Source organism: Bos mutus, chromosome 10, assembly GCF_027580195.1.
Source record: "Bos mutus isolate GX-2022 chromosome 10, NWIPB_WYAK_1.1, whole genome shotgun sequence".
Classification (NCBI taxonomy): domain Eukaryota; kingdom Metazoa; phylum Chordata; class Mammalia; order Artiodactyla; family Bovidae; genus Bos; species Bos mutus.
The window spans coordinates 23085658-23103491 of NC_091626.1; the positions used below are offsets into that span (position 1 = coordinate 23085658).

The window sequence follows — 17834 nt, forward strand, 5'->3', positions numbered from 1 at the left end:
GTCGGAGCAAGGATAGCATATTCTAGGTAGAGTGAGCAGCTGACATCCTATTGAACTAATGATGAGAATGAGCCAGTCATGGAAAGCTTTAGGCTAGGGAGAATGATCCAGGCAAAGACCCTGAGACCAAAATAAAGTGGCCAATAAAAAAGACCAAGGTGAGAGGACCTGATCACTTGTGCCATGGAAACATCTGGATTTTATTCTAACTGAAATTGTTAAAAGATGTTGTTAAAAGATAATTCTAGGCAATTCCCTGAAAATCCAGTGGCTAGTGATCCACACTGTCACTGTGAGAGCACAGGTTCAACTCCTGGTGGAAGAACTAAGATCCCTGAAGTCCTCACTGCATGGCACGGTCAAAAAGAAAAAAAAAAGTCATTCTGGTGTCTTTGGGAGAACGTATGAAACATGTATGAAGTGAAGTGAAAGTCACTCAGTCGTGTCCAACTCTCTGCAACCCCATGGACTATACAGTCCATGGAATTCTCCACGGAATTCTATACTGGAGTGAGTAGCTTCTCCCCTCTGCAGTGAAACATGCATCACTTCAGTTCAGTCACTCAGTCGTGTCCAACTCTTTGAGACCCCATGGACTGTAGCACACCAGGCTTCCCTGTCCATCACCAACTCTGGGAGCTTATTCAGACTCATGTCCATTGAGTCGGTGATGCCATCCAATCATCTCATCTTCTTTCATCCCTTTCTCCTCCTGCTTTTAATCTTTCCCAGCATCAGGGTCTTTTCCAATGAGTTAGTTCTTCGTATCAGGTGGCCAAAAAGTATTGGAGTTTCAGCTTCAGCATCAGTCCTTCCAATGAATATTCAGGACTGATTTCTCTTAGGATTGACTGGTTGGATCTCCTTCTTGGACTCTCAAGAGTCTTCTCCAACACCACAGTTCAAAAGCATCAATTCTTCCATGCTCAGCTTTCTTTACAGTCCAACTCACATTCATACATGACTACTGGAAAAACCATAGCTTTGACTAGATAGACATTGTAAAGTAATGTCTCTGCTTTTTAATATGCTAAGTTGGTTGTAACTTTTCTTCCAAGGAGCAAGCATCTTTTAATTTCATGGCTGCAGTCACCATCTGCAGTAATTTTGGAGCCCCCCAAAATAAAGTCTGTCACTGTTTCCATTGTTTTCCCATCTATTTGCCATGAAGTGATGGGACCAGATGCCATGATCTTAGTTTTCTGAATGTTGAGTTTTAAGCCAGCTTTTTCACTCTCGTCTTTCACTTTCATCAAGAGGCTTTTTACGGTGGTGTCGCCTTTATATCTGAGGTTATTGATATTTCTCCCGGCAATCTTGATTCCAGTTTGTGCTTCATCCAGCCCAGCATTTCGCATGAGGTACTCTGCATATAAGTTAAATAAGCAGGGTGACAATAAACAGCCTTGACCTACTCCTTTCCCGATTTGGAACCAGTCTGTTCCATGTACTTTTCTACCTGTTGCTTCATGAATTGCATACAGATTTCTCAGGAGGCAGGTCAGGTGGTCTGGTATTCCCATCTCTTGAAGAATTTTCCAGTTTGTTGTGATTCACACAGTCAAAGGCTTTGGCGTAATCAATAAAGCAGAAGCAAATGTTTTTCTGGAACTCTCTTCCTTTTCCGATGATCCAACGGATGTTGACAATTTCATTTCTGGTTCCTGTATAATTCGAAACAGGTTTAATTCGAATTACAAATACTTAGGTCACATTCTCCGCGGCTTCTTGCGTAAGGGGAATCTGTCCATATTCAGGAGAGGGCGCTCTAGGCGCCAGGTCGACAGACAGCGCTCTGGTTCTTTTACAGAAGTCGGTCGCTTCCGGGAGCCGCTACGTCGCCGGGCGCCTTCCTCTCTATCCGCCCGTCTCTGTGGTAGCCGGGTCCAGGCCCCGCCCCGAACCGGGGCCCCGCCCCTCGTCGGCAGGCAGCGCGCTCTTCGGACTATGCCCGGAGCTGACCCGGGGGCTGCCCGGCTCCCGCGTCGGTCAGATCCCTGTTCATGGCGATCCGGGGGCCCGGGCCCCGGCCTGGCGGCAGGTTAGAAGGGCGGCTGGGGAAGAGGGCCGGGCCTTGGGACGTCTTACTCGGGGCTGTTTGGGGAAAAGATACAGCTACCTTCCAACTTCATAACATGCTGTGATTTTTCAAAAACTTTTTTGTTCAACATTGTGTTTTTGAGATCGTGCATGCTATAGTAATCTAGTTTTCACTTCTGAGTGCTGGGTGGTGCTACGGTCTTGAGACCGCAGTTAACTTACACATTCTCCTAGTGATGGACACTCGGAGAAAGCAATGGCACCCCACTCCAGTACTTTTGCCTAGAAAATCCCATGGACGGAGGAGCCTGGTAGGCTATAGTCCATGGGGTCGCTAGAGTCGGACACGACCGAGCAACTTCACTTTCACTTTTCACTTTTCACTTTCATGCATTGGAGAAGGAAATGGCAACCCACTCCAGTGTTCTTGCCTGGAGAATCCCAGGGACGAGAAGCCTGGTGGGCTGCCGTCTATGGGGTCGCACAGAGTCGGACACGACTAAAGCGACGTAGCAGCTGCAGTGATGGACACTTAGATTGCTTAGATTTTTCTTTGGATTGTTCACCCCAGGGTAGGATGCTTGGTCACACTTAATCCTGCTAAATTTGTTTTCCGGAGTGATCACACCCAGTGTCCCAACACCACTGCCTAAAGGTTCCTGTTTCCCCTCAGCCATCGACCCCCACCCATCCAGGGTTTGGTATTGTTTGGGTTTTCTAATGTGTATCAACTTAATCAGTGTAAGGTGGTATTCCATTGTGTTAACTTTCCTCTTTTAAGTATTTGCATTTCCCCTTATCTAAGTCCTTTTCCCACTTTTCTATGGATTTCCTGTCTTCCCGAGGCAGGAATTTCTTGTATGCCTGGATTTTATTACCTTGTTTATTTTCCACTCTGCAAATTTTATTACCTTGTTTATTTTCCACTCTCCAAGTCTTTGAATCTATGGCACAATGTTGAACAAAAATACTTAATTCTAAGTTAAAGTTGTGAGTTTTCCTGCTTTTTAGTTTTTGATTTGGAGGTCTTATTTGAGAATGGATGTAGCGGGTTTCCTTGTCTTGTGGCTAAAATTTCTTTATTAATTTAGCTAAAGGTTTTTGGTAAATAACCTTTCATAGTGAAAGTGAAGTCACTCAGTCATGTCCAACTCTTTGGGACCCCATGGCCTGTAGCCTACCAGGCTTCTCCGTCCATGGGATTTTCCAGGAAAGAATACTGGAGTGGGTTACCATTTCCTTCGCCAGGAGATCTTCCTGACCCAGGGATTGAACCCGGGTCTCCCGCATTGTAGGCAGACACTTTACTGTCTGAGCCACCAGGGAAGTCCTAACCTTTCATAGCATTGTCAACTTAAAGAAATTCCTTTTTAATCCCCTGGTCTGTTCCCAGCCTACCATCTTCAGCATTTGTAAAACATTCTTTCTGTGTGGCCTCAGCCCCAACCCACAACAGGTGTAGATAAGTTTAGTCACCGCTCTCTAAGGCTCCGTTGTCCTCTTAGGCTTCTCTCTGCTTCTCTTCTTCAGACCCAGGTTAGATTTGCAATTTCTCCAGCGGTTTCTGCAGATACAGAAGGTTTTGTTTCCCTCTTGGTCATCACAGAGTGCCTTGATGTTCCTGACCCTTTTGTGTGTGGCCCTCCTGGGTGAGTGAATGAGCCCAAGCTCGTGGGGTCCTTTTCCTTCTTTGGGGTGTTGATTACACAAAGATACGAGAAGCCTTCCTCTGACTTTTCTCACCCCTCGTTACTGACTCCTGACTCCTCCCCCTCCCACCAGAACAACTGGTGATCTACCAGGTTGGCTTGATCCCCAGTCAATACTTTGGAGTCCTAGGAAACAAAGATTTAAATGGATTTAAGACCCTGACGTTCCTGTCTGTGGTGCTCATCGTCCTCCAATCCATGGTAAGGTCTTCTCCCCACATCTCTCTTCTCCTCCAGCCTAGTATGATGTCTGTCCAGTGCCCGGTGGGACTTAGCCGTCAGGAAGCAGGAACCAAGCTGTGCGTGTGTGTTCCTTCCCTCTTCTGGGAACACAGGGTCAGAACTCTAGGCAGGGCATTGATCTTGCCAGTTGGCCCACATGAGACCATTTCTGCAATTGTTTCAAGCTCTTGGGGCTTGGCCACAGGGTTCTGGTTTAATTCAGCATTTAACAGAAAAGATCACTGTCGCTTCTGTTCCCAGAAGTCTTGCCTCAGGGAGCTCAGAGCCCCTGAAAACAGGGCCCAGCAGCCAGAGCTGCTGCTGTCCTCTGGCGCACTGAGACTGTGACTGAGCCTGGCACTTGTCACATCTCCCAGCCTTTGCACCTGCTGCTTCCTCACGGAACGGCCTCCTCCCCGAACCCCTCATTCACCTGCTTAATGCCTGCTGACTTTTCAGGATTCCTCCACTATCACCTCCTTTAGATCATCCTCAACTTTTCTTTCATGTTTCCTTTACCCAACTCCACCCCTTTGAATTACTGATTTTTTTTTTTTTTTTTTGCTGCACCATGAGGCATGTGAGATCTTAGTTCCCTGACCAGGGATCAAATCTGGGGCCCCTGCTTTGGGAGCTTAGAGTCTTAGCCATTGGCGCACCAGGGAAGTCCCGTTAATCCTTTTGAGTTTACCTCTGCTCTAACACTTCTTACACCCTTGGGACTGTTTTTTCACTAGACTGTGAACGCACTGTTACCTCCCTCGTGCTTAGCCTACAGAGGCTCCATAAATGATGAGAGGCAGGGCTCTGCTAGGACTCAAGCCTAATGCTGTCTGTCAGGCTGCACTACCTGTTTTCTTGGGGGAGGCACTTCTTATCACACTTTGGCACTTCTGTTGGGTCTGCTGTCAGTAAGCACCTATGTATATAGAACCCTGTTCCAGGTTTGAGGGGGGCAGAAAAATAAGAACATAAATGGAAGAGAAGATACTGTCCCCAATCCCCAGAGGCGAGTGGGGGCTGGTCCTTTGGTGAAGGATTGAACATATGAGTGAATGAGGAAGGGAGGAATCCCATGACTTGAGGCTTTAACAGGCCCCAGTGCTGAGTGGACAGACTTTGGGCTGGGACTGGTCGGCAGAGGCTTTCCACCAGCCTGAGCTGGGAGCTGACGCTTGCAGGAAGAATTATGCATCTCTCCCTTCCCCTTGTCTCCCCCACTGCTCAGCTCAAGAGCTTTGACCAGTTCACCTGCAACCTGCTGTATGTGAGCTGGAGGAAGGACCTCACTGAGCACCTCCACCGCCTCTACTTCCGCGGTCGCGTGTACTACACCCTCAACGTGCTGCGTGATGACGTCGATAACCCGTAGGCGCCCCTTGTCCGTCCTGGCCACCCTCTACGGGGTTCATCTATCTGGGCTGACTCAGCCCACGAGAGGCCCTGCTGGGACCCCATGAGGTCATCTGCAGTTATCTGCAAATGTTGTTGCCCGGAGCCATGGGGGGAGGGTGCTCTGCATGCCTGAGGAAGGGGAGCTGAAAGAAGAGGCCAAGAGCAGCTCCCTTTTGTCCATTTCATATCCTGGGCCTCCAAACAAGGCACCCTCTGAAGACTGAGATAAAAGTCCTTGCTAGAAAAAAGCAAGAAAACGGGCGCTCTGATTTTTACCAGTAAAAAATTGCTGCTGTCTAGGACTCAGTCTGGGATGCCTGTCCCCATTCTATCACTTCTCAGGTTCACTGATTCCCAGGTTCCCTTACAGGTGAGGAAACTGAGGCCCAGAGAATGCAAGGGATTGGCCCAAGCTCACGCCTCTCTGGGAGTTAGGAGTCATTGTGGCCTTGGTGTTGGGATGGGACTTTTGGAGTCTCTCTTCACACTCATCTCCTCCCCACTCACCACCCTTCTAAGCTCTTTGTTGCCTGAGGTAACCTTTCCTCAGCTTATGCAGAGCTTTGCAGCGGAGGCTCTTGGGAGGCCCTGATGCTGCTTCTTTTTTTTAACGCTGCTAAGTCGCGTCAGTTGTGTCTGACTCTGTGTGACCCCATAGACGGCAGCCCAACAGGCTCCTCTATCCCTGGGATTCTCCAGGCAAGAATACTGAAGTGGGTTGCCATTTCTTTCTCCAATGCATGTAAGTGAAAAGTGAAAGTGAAGTCGCTCAGTTGTGTCCGACTCTTAGCGACCCCATGGACTGTAGCCTACCAGGCTTCTCCGTCCATGGGATTCTCCAGGCAAGAGTACTGGAGTGGGGTGCCATTGCCTTCTCTCTCTTTTTTTTTTTTTTAATATTTATTTATTTATTTGGCTCCATGGGGTCTTAGTTGAGGCATACGAGCTTAGCCAACCTGTGGTATGTGGGATTTCGGTTCCCTGACCGGAGATCGAACCTGAGAAACCGGTGGATTCTCAACCACTGGACCACCAGAGAAGTCCCACCCTGATGCTTCCTGACTTTCTCTTCTAGGCGTCTACTCCACGGTTGAACCCATCCAGAGCTTCCACAGCCACGTAGCTAAAATGGGGGCGGGCTCCGGCTCGTGAGGGAGAGGTTGGGAGGAGTGAGATAAGCCGGATGGCTTTCCTGATCATCCAGAAACTCAGGTCCCCCACCCTCGAGTCCTTCTTTGGCTCTGCTTGGAGCCAGCTCAGGCCCCTTGGGTGCTGGACCGTTCAGTTGCCATTTTTTTTCTGAGGGGTGGGCTGAAGTGCCATAAGAAGCCACTTTCCACAACCCTGTTTGAAGATCCTAAGGGTCTCATTGCGTTTAGGAGACCAGCCCTTGCCTGGGTCCCTCTTCCCATGGAGTCGTTGCAAGGCAAGGTCAGAATAAGAGGTAGGCTGGAGCTGCCTTAGCTCTCACCCTAGAGCCCAGCTCCCTGGGTCCAGTCACTGTGTGTCGTTGGCTCCAGGGACCAGCGCATCAGCCAGGACGTGGAGCGGTTCTGTCGGCAGCTCAGCAGCATGGCCAGCAAGCTGATCATCTCCCCCTTCACCCTCGTCTACTACACCTACCAGTGCTTCCGGAGGTGAAGCCTCTCCTCCTGCTGGCATGCCCCCCGTCCTCCCCTACCTGCTGGTTCCCCGGAGTCCCTCACTCCCCTGCCGGAGGGGAGTCTGCACTCCCGGGTCAGGGTCCAGAGAGGTCTTCCCTCCTTCCCACCTGCACCCTGGGAAGTCTTCCCATCTTGTGTGTTCGGACCCCGGCCCTCCCTTTGGCCCTTAATGTGTCACTGTCCAGGTACTGGGTGCCCCCACGTAGGAGCAGAGGCCCCACAGGGCTCTGAGATGGGACAGGGGCTGCCCAGAACGGGGGCAGGAGTCAGGGCCGAGGCCTGCGGGCATATGTCCCTCTCCACACCCTCCCTCTCTCCACCTTTCAGCACCAGCTGGCTCGGGCCTGTGAGCATCTTCGGGTATTTCATCCTGGGAACCGTGGTGAACAGAGTGGTGATGGGTCCCATTGTGGCAAAGCTGGTGCAGCAGGAGAAGCTGGAGGGGGATTTCAGGTGTGTCTCCCTTGCTCGGGGTTTCTGGGCCAGGCATAAGGCATAAGGAATGGGATCTGGAAAAAGGCTGCCTGAGTTTAAACCCCAGTTATACCAGTCACTAGCCATGCTCTTGGGGGAGGTCTTTAACCTCTCTAACTTCCATTTTCCCATCTCTAAAATGGAGATGGTACTGTCCCCGATGGAGAGAATCGTAAGGGGAATTAATGAGATGATACATGAGCAGCAGTGAGAATGGTGACTGGTTGGCCCTCGTCGCTGTCATCCCTTGGCCTTCTCACACGCTTCTGTTCCAGACGCCCTCATTCAAGTCAGCCCGTGGATCTGGGCCCTGCTCTGCGCTTCCTGGCCACCTCCTTCAGACCTGGCCCTGGGAGGAGGAGGGGCGGTGGCAGTTACGCGCCTGTCCTCTCTGGAGCGAGGCAAGGGGCTGCCCTGTCTGCAGGGCTCCTGCCACCCCACCCAGGCCTGGGATTTCCCACGCTGTGACAGTTCAGGGAAGGGTTGGGCTGAAGCAGACACAGTGTTGAAGGGGAGCCGTGTTCCTCTTTGCCTGGAGGTCCTGTTGATCCAGGACTCTGAAAGGAGAGAGCCCAGTCCTGCCCACCGTCAGCACACATTTACCTCTGGTCTGCCCAGGTTCAAGCACATGCAGATTCGGGTGAATGCTGAGCCTGCTGCTTTTTTCAGGTGAGTCTCCTGAGATAGTTGCCCATCTGCTTCATCAGAACTGATCGGGGAGATAGATGGCAGAGAAGGCAAGGTGAATCATACAACCCTTCCACCATCGCCAAGGCCGGGGGCCAGGCATCCTCACATTGGCTGTGACCCTCTCCCCGTGTCTCACTGTCTTCATCTGCCTCATCCTTCTGTCCGTGGCTTTGCTTCTGAAACAAGTCCTTCCTCCTCTTGGTGTAGGGCGGGGCAGAATTTGTTTTTAGTGAAATGAGTGCCTGCTTCATTACCTTGCTGATGACTATAAGGCATTGCCTCTGTTTTTCTGTCTGTAAAAAGGTGGCTTTCCACCAGTGCCCGAAGCCCAGTGACGTCCACCGCTGATCCTGCGTCTCTGTGGCGTGGGAGGGAGTGGAGCCTCTCAGATTAGAAGACCTGCTCCCCACAGACTCTGTCCTGACAGCTGTGTTGTGAAATCCCATTCCTTCCCCTGTGGCCACGGCAGGTCCCTGAACTCTGCCTCCTGTAAGAACTCTGGACTCCTGTTTGGATTGATAGTAAGGGCCCAGAGGTTTGTGTTTAAGGAATGGAAGTTTGTCCTTGGATCACCTGGATCTAATAGCCCCAGGACTTTGCTCTTCTGTCCATCTCTGCTGTAGTTTGTAGCTGCCACCACTTGGGGGGCACCAAGAGTTTCAGGAGTCTATGAGAGAGGTTGAGGGGCTTCCCAGGTGATGCTAGTGGTAAAGAGCCCACCTGTCAATGCAGGAGATGGAAGAGATGTGGGTTCGATCCCTGGGTCAGGAGAATCCCCTGGAGGAGGGCATGGCAACCCACTCCAGTATTCTTGCCTGGAGAATTCCGTGGGCAGAGGAGCCTGGTGGGCTACAGTCCATAGGGTCGCAAAGAGTTGGACACAACTGAAGCAACTTAGTATGCACTCAGCATGCCTGAAAGAGGTTTGTTGTCGGGAGCAGGTATAGCTGTTAGTTCAGTCGTGTTGGACTCCCTGCGACCCCATGAATTGCAGCACGCCAGGCCTCCCTGTCCATCACCAATTCCCAAAGTTCACTCAAACTCACGTCCATCGAATCGATGATGCCATCCAGCCATTTCATCCTCTGTCATCCCCTTTTCCTCCTGCCCCCAATCCCTCCCAGCATCAGAGTCTTTTTCAGTGAATCAACTCTTCGCATGAGGTGGCCAAAGTACTGGACTTTCAGCTTTAGCATCCTTCCTTCCAAAGAACACCCAGAATTGATCTCTTTTAGAATGGACTGATTGGATCTCCTTGCAGTCCAGGGGACTCTCAAGAGTCTTTTCCAACACCACAGTTCAAAAGCATCAATTCTTCGGCGCTCAGCTTTCTTCACAGTCCAACTCTCACATCCATACATGACCACTGGAAAAACCATAGCCTTGACTAGACGGACCTTTGTTGGCAAAGGTATAGCTGGGCCTGTGCTAAATTGTTTTTGGATTCTGCAACCTCTGCTCATGAAGCTTTGGGCCCTGGGGCTAGCAGGTTGGTTCTTGGGGCTCTTGAGTTTGTTCTCCTGCAGCCTCTCTGTCCTTGATACTAAATCTGTAATTCCTTCTCTGTCCTCCCCTAACCTTTCTGCTTGGAGAATTTCTGCCCATCCTTGAAGCTTGAAGTCACCGTCTCCTGGGCGCCTTCCCAGACTCCCTTAGTGATCAGGCCTGTTTGCTTCCATAGTCCTGCAGACACACGGCTTATGTAACACTTTGCATATGTTCCAGGTGGAGAAGGCATGCATTTGCCTGCCGGGCTGTTTTATCCACCTCTGTCTGGCTGACTAGCACCAAGCCTGCCACCTAGTGACTGCTCAGTGTATATTTGTTTAATAACAGCAGTTTTTTTATCAGGAGCCACTCATATGTCTGGCGCTTTAAATTCAGAAATTTTCATGTGAGCCTATTACATAGGTTTTATAAGCTCCTTCTCATAGATGAGTAAACTGACACTCAGAGGCTTAATAACCTGTCAGTGTTACCCAGCTAGTCACTGGCCAGAGCCAGAATTTGAACCAGGTCTGCCCACTCTATAGAGTTCCTGTTGTTTCCACAGGCAAAACCAGTTGAATGAATGCAGCAATGGCTGACTGCTAGTGGCCAAAAGGGTCTGCAGGAAAGATCACTTGGGTGGGCCTGGTCCCGAAAGGGGAGTGTGAGGAGCCTGGCAGAGGCTCTCTAGACCCGGTGGACATCCCGGCCTTTATCATCAGGGCTGGTCACGTGGAGCACATGAGGACAGACCGCAGGCTGCAGCGACTCCTGAAGACCCAGAGGGAGCTGATGTCCAAGGAGCTCTGGCTGTACAGTAGGTGCAGGAAGTCCGGAGGCAGGAACCACGGGGCGGGGATAGTCTATGGCACCCGCCCCCCCACAAGCCCCTCCTCCCTCTCTGCACTGATCAGCTTGCCTTTGCTGTGAGTGTCCTCAGGAAAGTGAGAATCCGGGAAATCACTTGAGACGCCGCTTGGCCTCCTGTTCCCCTTGGAGCACACACGCTCAATGCCTGGGTCTCTCACCCTGGGTCTCTTGTGTCTTCTGCAGTCGGCATCAACATGTTTGACTATCTGGGCAGCATCCTGAGCTACATTGTGATTGCGATCCCCATTTTCAGTGGTGTCTACGGAGACCTGAGCCCCACAGAGCTCAGCAGCCTAGTCAGCAAGGTGAGCCTCCCTCCTGGGGAACACTCCCCCAACCCCCAGTCACACTTGCTCCCCTGCCCTTCGGCCTTGGAGTCAAGGCCTGGGCTCTCTGCCCTCTATCCTGCCCAGAACGCCTTCGTGTGCATGTATCTCATCAACTGCTTCAGCCAGCTCATCGACCTCTGCACCACGCTCTCCGACGTGGCGGGCTACACACACAGGTGAGGCTGCCTCCGGCCCCACCGGGTCCTGAGCCAAGTGTGTGCTGCTGGGAGAAGTAGCCAAGGGGAAAATAAAAGAGCAGAAAAAAACCTCACCAAATACTTGTGGGCGTGAGAGGAAGAAAGGAGAAAGGCCTTCACCGGGGCCCCTAGACCCTCCTCAGGCTTTCACTTCTTGCCCAGGATCGGGGAGCTTCAGGAGACCCTGCTGGACATGACCCTGAAGTCACAGGATGGGGAGTTTCTGGATGAGAGCCAGTGGGACTTGGCCAGGTAAGCCCTGGGCCGGCAGCACAGTGATGGACCATGCGGGCCATGGAACCGCCCCGGAGACTGGCCCTTTCTCAGCTGGCAGGACAGTCCGGCGGAGCAAATGAAAGAAACCCGTGTCGTGTGCAGGCGTGCTGTAAATGTTCACCATCCGTGTCACGGTTGCGGCATCTGTGTTCATTTAGACCATCCTCCCACCCAATGGAAGCAAAGTGCACACAGCTGCCTGGGCCTGAGCTAATGAAACTCCAAATAGCATCCCTCCTCTTCCTTTCTTCCCTCTTCCTCCTACGGAGCCCTGCTGCACCCGCCTCTTTCCTTGGGGCCTGTCTGTTCTTTGTCCCCGCACAGGCTCAGAGGTGTCTTCATTCATGTATCCTTGAAGGCTCTGGGATGTTTCTGACCTTTCTGGGCATTGAGGATTTGTCTCGCATCCTCACTTTTCTTTAGCAGTTTACCTAACCGCTCTCAATATCTTCATATCTATAGGAAGATGTTCGTGGAACCTTCATCTTAGGGTTGTTGTGGGGATTGGGTCTCCTAGTTCATAGGAGGTGGTTTGGATGGAGGCCGCAGAGTAAGCTTTGAAAAAAGGAAACAGGCTGAATTTCAAGAACTATGCTCAACTCTCTTCTTAGGAGCTAACACCTTAACTGTTGCCTCTGTTAAGAATGAAAACTTCATGCATCTCTGAACCCAGGGACTGGGGTGGGCTACTGGGGCAGGGACTGTAGGAAACTGGAGTTGCTGTTCTGTGGGGAAGATGGGCATCCACGGAGAGCCAGAAACTCCAGAATAGGTTAGTATTTCCATTCCCCTTCTGACCTTCAATCACACTGTGAGGCTGTGAAAACTTCTTGACGTTAGAACTAGACAGATGCAGCTCTGTGCCCCTGAGGCAGTTACTTAGCCACCGGACTCAGTTTCCTTATCTGCCAAGAGGGGATAACCGCTTTGGTGCCTGGCTGGTAAGACTGATTAAGATCAGTCAAGGGCAGGACTTGGCCCAGCCTGCCACAGAGTACATGCCCAGACCACCTCTCTCAGTTTGCCAGGGCTACCATAGGACACCCATAGCTACCATAGCTACCCACCGTAAACTGGATAGCTTAAAGAGCAGAAGTTTATTTCCTCATAGTTATGGAGGCTGGAAGTCCAAGGTCAAAGTGGCGGCAGCATTGGTTTCTCCCCAGGCCTTGCTCCTTCACTTGCAGGCAGGTGCTTTCTCACTGCATCCTTCCATGGCGTTTTCTCTGCTTGTTCGCCCCCTGGTGTGTCTCTCCCTCTTCTTAAAAGGACAGCAGTCCTGCAGGATTAGGGCCCTACCCTCACAGCCTCTTTTGAATGTACTCACCTCTTACAGCTCAGTTGGTAAAGAATCCACCTGCAATACAGGAGACCCTGGTTCAATTCCTGGGTCAGGAAGATCCGTTGGAGGAGGGATAGGCTACCCACTCCAGTATTCTTGGGCTTCCCTTGTGGCTCAGCTGGTAAAGAATCTGCCTGCAATGCGGAAAACTGGGGTCCGATCCCTGGGTTGGGGAGATCCCCTGGAGAAGGGAAAGGCTACCCACTCCAGTGTTCTGGCCTGGAGAATTCCATGGACTGTGTAGTCCACGGGGTCACAGAGTCAGCACAACTGAGCGACTTTCACTTTCACCCCTTTCAAGACCCTGTCTCCAAATGCAGTCACCTTCTGAGGTACAAGTGTTGTAACTTCAGCATATGATTTCTGAGGTCACAACTGAGCGCATGGCAGCCCTTCCCCCAGTCTGGAGGTGATTCGCCCCCGAGGAGAAGGGGCTCCCCTACTCCCAGCAGCACTGACAGTGCTTATCTTCCCCTCATCTCCTCCCTTCTTGGACCCCAGGGGCCCGGGAGGGCCAGCAACAGAGCCAGCAGATACAGCTTTCCTCCTCGAGCGGGTCTGCATCTGCGCCCCCTCCTCTCACAAACCCTTAATCAAGGACCTGAGCCTGAAGATCTCTGAGGGACAGAGCCTGCTCATCACAGGCAACACGGGCACCGGCAAGACCTCCTTGCTCCGGGTTCTGGGCGGCCTTTGGGCGAGTGCACGGGGTGAGGACCAGCCTGGCCCGTCTCTGAGCCAGCCTTGGCCTGGGGGGTTGGGGTGCATGTGTGTGCTTGTGGGTATGTGTGTGCATCTGGCTGTAAGGATCAAGCCTCTTGAGGAGAGTGAGGAGCAGTTACCTTTCGGAAGATGCCCAAACAAAGGTTTCTGTGGGCCCTACAGGCTCAGTGCAGATGCTGGCGGACTTTGGACCCCATGGGGTGCTGTTCCTGCCCCAAAAGCCTTTCTTCACTGATGGGACCCTTCGGGAACAGGTCAGCCCGGGGCCCACCCCACCTCCCAACCTGGCCCTGGTAGGGTAACAGGTCTCAGCCCCAGAGAGCTGGTGCAGCAGGCAGGGCATAAATGAACCATGCCTAGCAAGTGAGGGCAAGGACCCCGAGGTCCAAGCCCACCTGGTAGCATCGACCATAGGTGCTGGCCCAGCGGGGCCGGCCTGCTGTCCCTGGCCAGGGACTGGAGGTCTGAGCCTGGGGCGAGGGAGGGGTTGGGGTGGGCATATAAATCAGCAGTGGGAGCTGTTGGCCAGGTACGGGGAACAAGCAGCGTTCACGCTGTAGCAATTTTTAAAACAATGGTAACACTACATCAGGTTGTTTTTTCTGGTCCCCAAGCTCCAGCAGGTCTAAATGGTAGCTGACAGACTGCTCCTGTTTTATATTCACATCTGTGGGTCAGGCCATGTACTCAGGGCAGCTCCCGGAGGCAGGCTAACCTGTGGGGGCCATAAGCCAAATATCACACGTATCTGTTGAGCACCAGCTTGGATTCTGGGGGCCCTCCTTGCTGTCTGTAAGCCCAGCTCCTCAGCCAGAATGCTGCTTCCTCTCCTCGGGTGGAGAGGAGCCTGGTCTCTGGCGGTTCCTGCTTCCGAGCGAGGGTGGGCTGTGTGCCGTCCCACCTCTCCTTGGCCCTTACCCCAGGCCCCTGTGGTTTTACCAGGTGATATATCCCCTGAAGGAGATCTACCCGGACTCAGGTGAGCTGGGCCCCCTCGGGACATGTCCCCCATCCCACTGTTCCTTCTCTGCCTGTTGGGGGAGGCCCCCCACCAGGCTGCTGGTTTCTGGTTGGGTCCCCTCCACTGCCTCCTCTGACTGGTTACTGTTTCAGGGTCTGTACCCTGACCTCACCTTGTTCTGTCTCCCCCCTGCAGAGGAGAGACACCCATGGGAGGGAAGGGACGGATCACATCCTTCCCTGGCCATTCCCTAGTGTATTAAGTGCTGTAACCTGTCGCTTAGAGCCCTGGGCCCCATTCTGGTGCCCCACCTCTGCCCGCCCCCTGTCATGCTGCACCCCATCTATTCTGGCCGCCCAGAGGCACTGACTTCTGCGTCTTGCAGGTTCTACTGATGATGAGAGGATCATGAGGTTCTTGGAGCTGGCAGGCCTGGTAAGTGAGGGCAAGGACCCTGAGGTCCAAGCCCACCTGGTAGCACCAACGACACAGGTGCTGTCCCTGGCCAGGGTCTGGAGGTCAGAGCCTGGAGCGAGGGAGGGGAGTAGGGGTGGGCATATAAATCAGCAGTGGGAGCTGTTGGCCAGGTATGGGGAACAAGCAGCGTTCACTCTGTAGCAATTTTTAAAACAATGATAACACCATGTCAGGTTGCTTTGTCTGGTCCCCACGCTCCAGCAAGTCTAAACGGTAGCTGATGGACTGCTCCTCTCTGCTTTGGGCAGACTGCTCGCCCAGCCCCGCTTGCTAAGCTGCCAGGGGTAGATGTATGTGGTGGGACTGAGGCGGTCCTCAGGATGGGAGGAGGCAGGGATGGGCCCTTCCATGGACCCATTGTTCCCTCTGGTGTGTTACAGTCCAGCTTGGTGGCAAGGACAGAGGGTCTGGACCAGCAGGTCGATTGGAACTGGTAAGGAGGAGGTTGGGGTGCTCCAGAAACAGCTCCCCCAAAGATAGTGGCTCCCAGGGGTCCTGCCAAGGGATGAACTGACTCCTGACCCCGAATCCCAGGGCATAGCTTGCCCATTAGGGGCCTGGTTCATGTCCTTGCGTACAGAGCTTTGGCCTTGTCTCGTGTGGGGAGTGGGGCTCTAGTGGGAAAGTGGGGCGGGCGGGTATGGGACAGTCTATCTACAGTGAGAGCCTCTTCCTCCCCAGACCATTCTGTGCAGAAGCCAGGCTATATGTTCCTTCCTCCAGCCGGCCTCTCCACTTCCCTTTCCGCAGGTACGATGTTCTGTCCCCGGGAGAGATGCAGAGGCTCTCCTTTGCCCGGCTCTTCTACCTGCAGCCGAAGTATGCAGGTGAGGTTCGCCCTGTAGGCGCATGTGCCGTCCAGGTACTGTGTGCGCTCAAGGTATAGCGGCGTGTGGTTCAAGGGCACCTGGAGAGTCATGGCTACGGGTAGGAGAGCACACCTGTGCCTGGCCAGGCGTCTCTGTCCCTGCCGAGGGGGACAGCAGAACTCTGCCCATGAGGCGGCAGTGCTTGGCATCCTCAGGTATATATAAAACTGCTCAGTCGTGTCTGACTCTTTGTGACCCTTTGGACTGTAGCCCACCAGGCTCCTCTGTCCGTGGGATTTTCCAGGCAAGAATACTGGAGTGAGTTGCCATTTCCTCCTCCAGGGGATCTTCCCACTCAGAGATCAAACCCGAGTCTCCTGCATCACAGGCAGATTCTTCACCACTGAGCCATCTGGGAAGCCCCTGTATATTAAACTACCGAGTCTTAGGCTTTGAGCCAGTGTAGCAGCTGGAGGCAGCCTTGAGAGGGCTTCTGAATTTGGTCCTCAGATTCTGCCATCTCCCCAGCCGTACCTGGCAGGGAGATGGCAGGTATGAACTTTTCTAGGAACTGAGGGAACTAGGATTTCTCGGATTGAGTGGTCCAAGGCAGTGGCTGGTGTTCATCCATAGCAAGCTGAAGGATTTTGTCCTGCTGCTGGCAGTGGCTTCCCACATGAAGCCTCACCCTCTCTTCCTATGGCCCATGGTCTTCCTAAGGCAGGGCTCCTGGAAGGCAGAGCAGTTTTCAGCCTCTCATCAGGTCCCAGCCAGAGGTGGGCGTGGGCTGGAGGAGCAGCAGAGGTGGGTGGACCGCAGGCCCCACATCTTCCCTCTGGGTTCTGTCCCCAGTGCTTGATGAAGCCACCAGTGCCCTGACCGAGGAGGTGGAGAGAGAGCTGTACCGCGTCGGCCAGCAGCTGGGCATGACGTTCATCAGCGTGGGCCACCGACGCAGCCTCGAGAAGGTACCCGTGCCCACAGGATGGCCTGAGGACCAGGAAGAACCCCAAGGCTGGGCCTGGCGGGGGGCCCGCGGAATGGGGAGTGGGGATGGCAGAGTGGGCAGGGGGTCGATCACAGCCAGGGCAGCCTGATCGCCGCGTGGTGGTGGTGGTCTCTTGTAGTTTCACTCCTTGGTTCTGAGACTCTGTGGAGACGGAAGGTGGGAGCTGACCAGAATCAAAGTGGAATGAAGCCAAGGCTGGGCACCAGAAGGAGAGCCAAGCTCAGGAGGTTGGGTCCCCAGGAGAGACCAGGAGGGCTGGCGGGCGAGGAAGGAGCCCCAGGTTTGCCTCGCAGTGTGGGGAACGCTGGCGGCAGTGGGCTCAGCCCACGTGTGAGCCTCCACACCCCTCATCCTGCCAGCGTGCCTCCTGCTACCTCAGCCACCGCTTTGTACACTTGAAATGCTGATCACTTACGTATAACCTCAGACCACGTTTTCTAAAGAAAACGAACTGTGGGATCTATAAGAGATGAAGGGTCGGGGCTACCCCTGGTGGCTCAGTGGTAAAGAGTCTGCCTGCCAATGCAGGAGACATGGGTACAATCCCTGATCTGGAATGATCCCACATGCCGTGGAACAACTTCGTCTATGCACCACAACCATTGAACCTGTGCTCTAGAGCCCATGCTCCACAACAAGAGGAGCCCGTGCACGACAGCTAGAGAGTAACCCCTGATCACAACCAGAGAAAACCTGCATACAACAATAAAGACCCGGCACAGCCAAAAAGAAAAAATAAATAATGAATAAATACAAATTAAAAAAAGAGATGAAGGGTCACAATGGAAGGGTGTATTGGACTTGGGAGTCAAGACAGCCAGAAGTCTTTTAGATCACTTCAGTTTTGCCATAGGAGACTTTAATCAGCTATGTAAATTTTATAACTCTTTTAAAGATAAACCTTTTTTTCAACGTGTAGCTTTCCCATTTTCTCTTTCTTCATAAGATGATCTTTTTTTTCTTCTTTGTGGCCACACAGTACAGCGTGTGGGATGCAGGATCCATGTGGGATGCAGGATCTTTGTTCCCCATCCAGGGATCAAACCCATGTCCCCTGCAGTAGACATGCCGGGTCTTAACCACTGGACCACCGAGAGGTCCCTAAGATGATCTTTTTAGTTGACTCTCCAAACTTGTCTTTGAGACCCTGAGGGCCAGA

At 52.7% G+C, this 17834-nt stretch overlaps 1 protein-coding gene across 6 annotated transcripts; it reads left to right on the top strand.

Annotated features, from left to right (window-relative positions):
• The first annotated feature begins 1877 nt into the window (after positions 1 to 1877).
• On the top strand, positions 1878 to 17591 carry ABCD4 (ATP binding cassette subfamily D member 4). 6 transcript variants are annotated; one of them, XM_014479863.2, is made up of 19 exons: positions 1884 to 2041; positions 3571 to 3689; positions 3823 to 3950; positions 5200 to 5339; positions 6887 to 7003; positions 7358 to 7483; positions 8123 to 8173; positions 10405 to 10499; positions 10736 to 10857; positions 10966 to 11057; positions 11241 to 11330; positions 13198 to 13406; positions 13582 to 13673; positions 14362 to 14398; positions 14766 to 14815; positions 15238 to 15290; positions 15608 to 15684; positions 16519 to 16634; positions 16794 to 17591. In XM_014479863.2, the coding sequence occupies exons 1-19, from the start codon at positions 2004 to 2006 to the stop codon at positions 16860 to 16862; spliced, it is 1821 nt and encodes a 606-aa protein (XP_014335349.2). In that variant the 5' UTR covers positions 1884 to 2003; the 3' UTR covers positions 16863 to 17591. The 6 variants fall into 6 exon arrangements, with proteins under 6 accessions (XP_070233624.1, XP_014335349.2, XP_070233621.1 ...); XM_070377520.1 differs by lacking the exon at positions 8123 to 8173; XM_070377523.1 differs by lacking the exons at positions 3571 to 3689; positions 3823 to 3950 and having other exon boundaries at positions 1878 to 2041.
• Positions 17592 to 17834: the final 243 nt, after the last annotated feature.

Coding starts and splice junctions, on each gene's coding strand:
- ABCD4 (XM_014479863.2), top strand. CDS start 2,004: ATGGCGATCCGGGGGCCCGGGCCCCGGCCTGGCGGCAG. Junction 10,500..10,735: donor CAAGGAGCTCTGGCTGTACA/GTAGGTGCAGGA, acceptor TGTCTTCTGCAG/TCGGCATCAACATGTTTGAC. Junction 15,685..16,518: donor CCTGCAGCCGAAGTATGCAG/GTGAGGTTCGCC, acceptor TTCTGTCCCCAG/TGCTTGATGAAGCCACCAGT.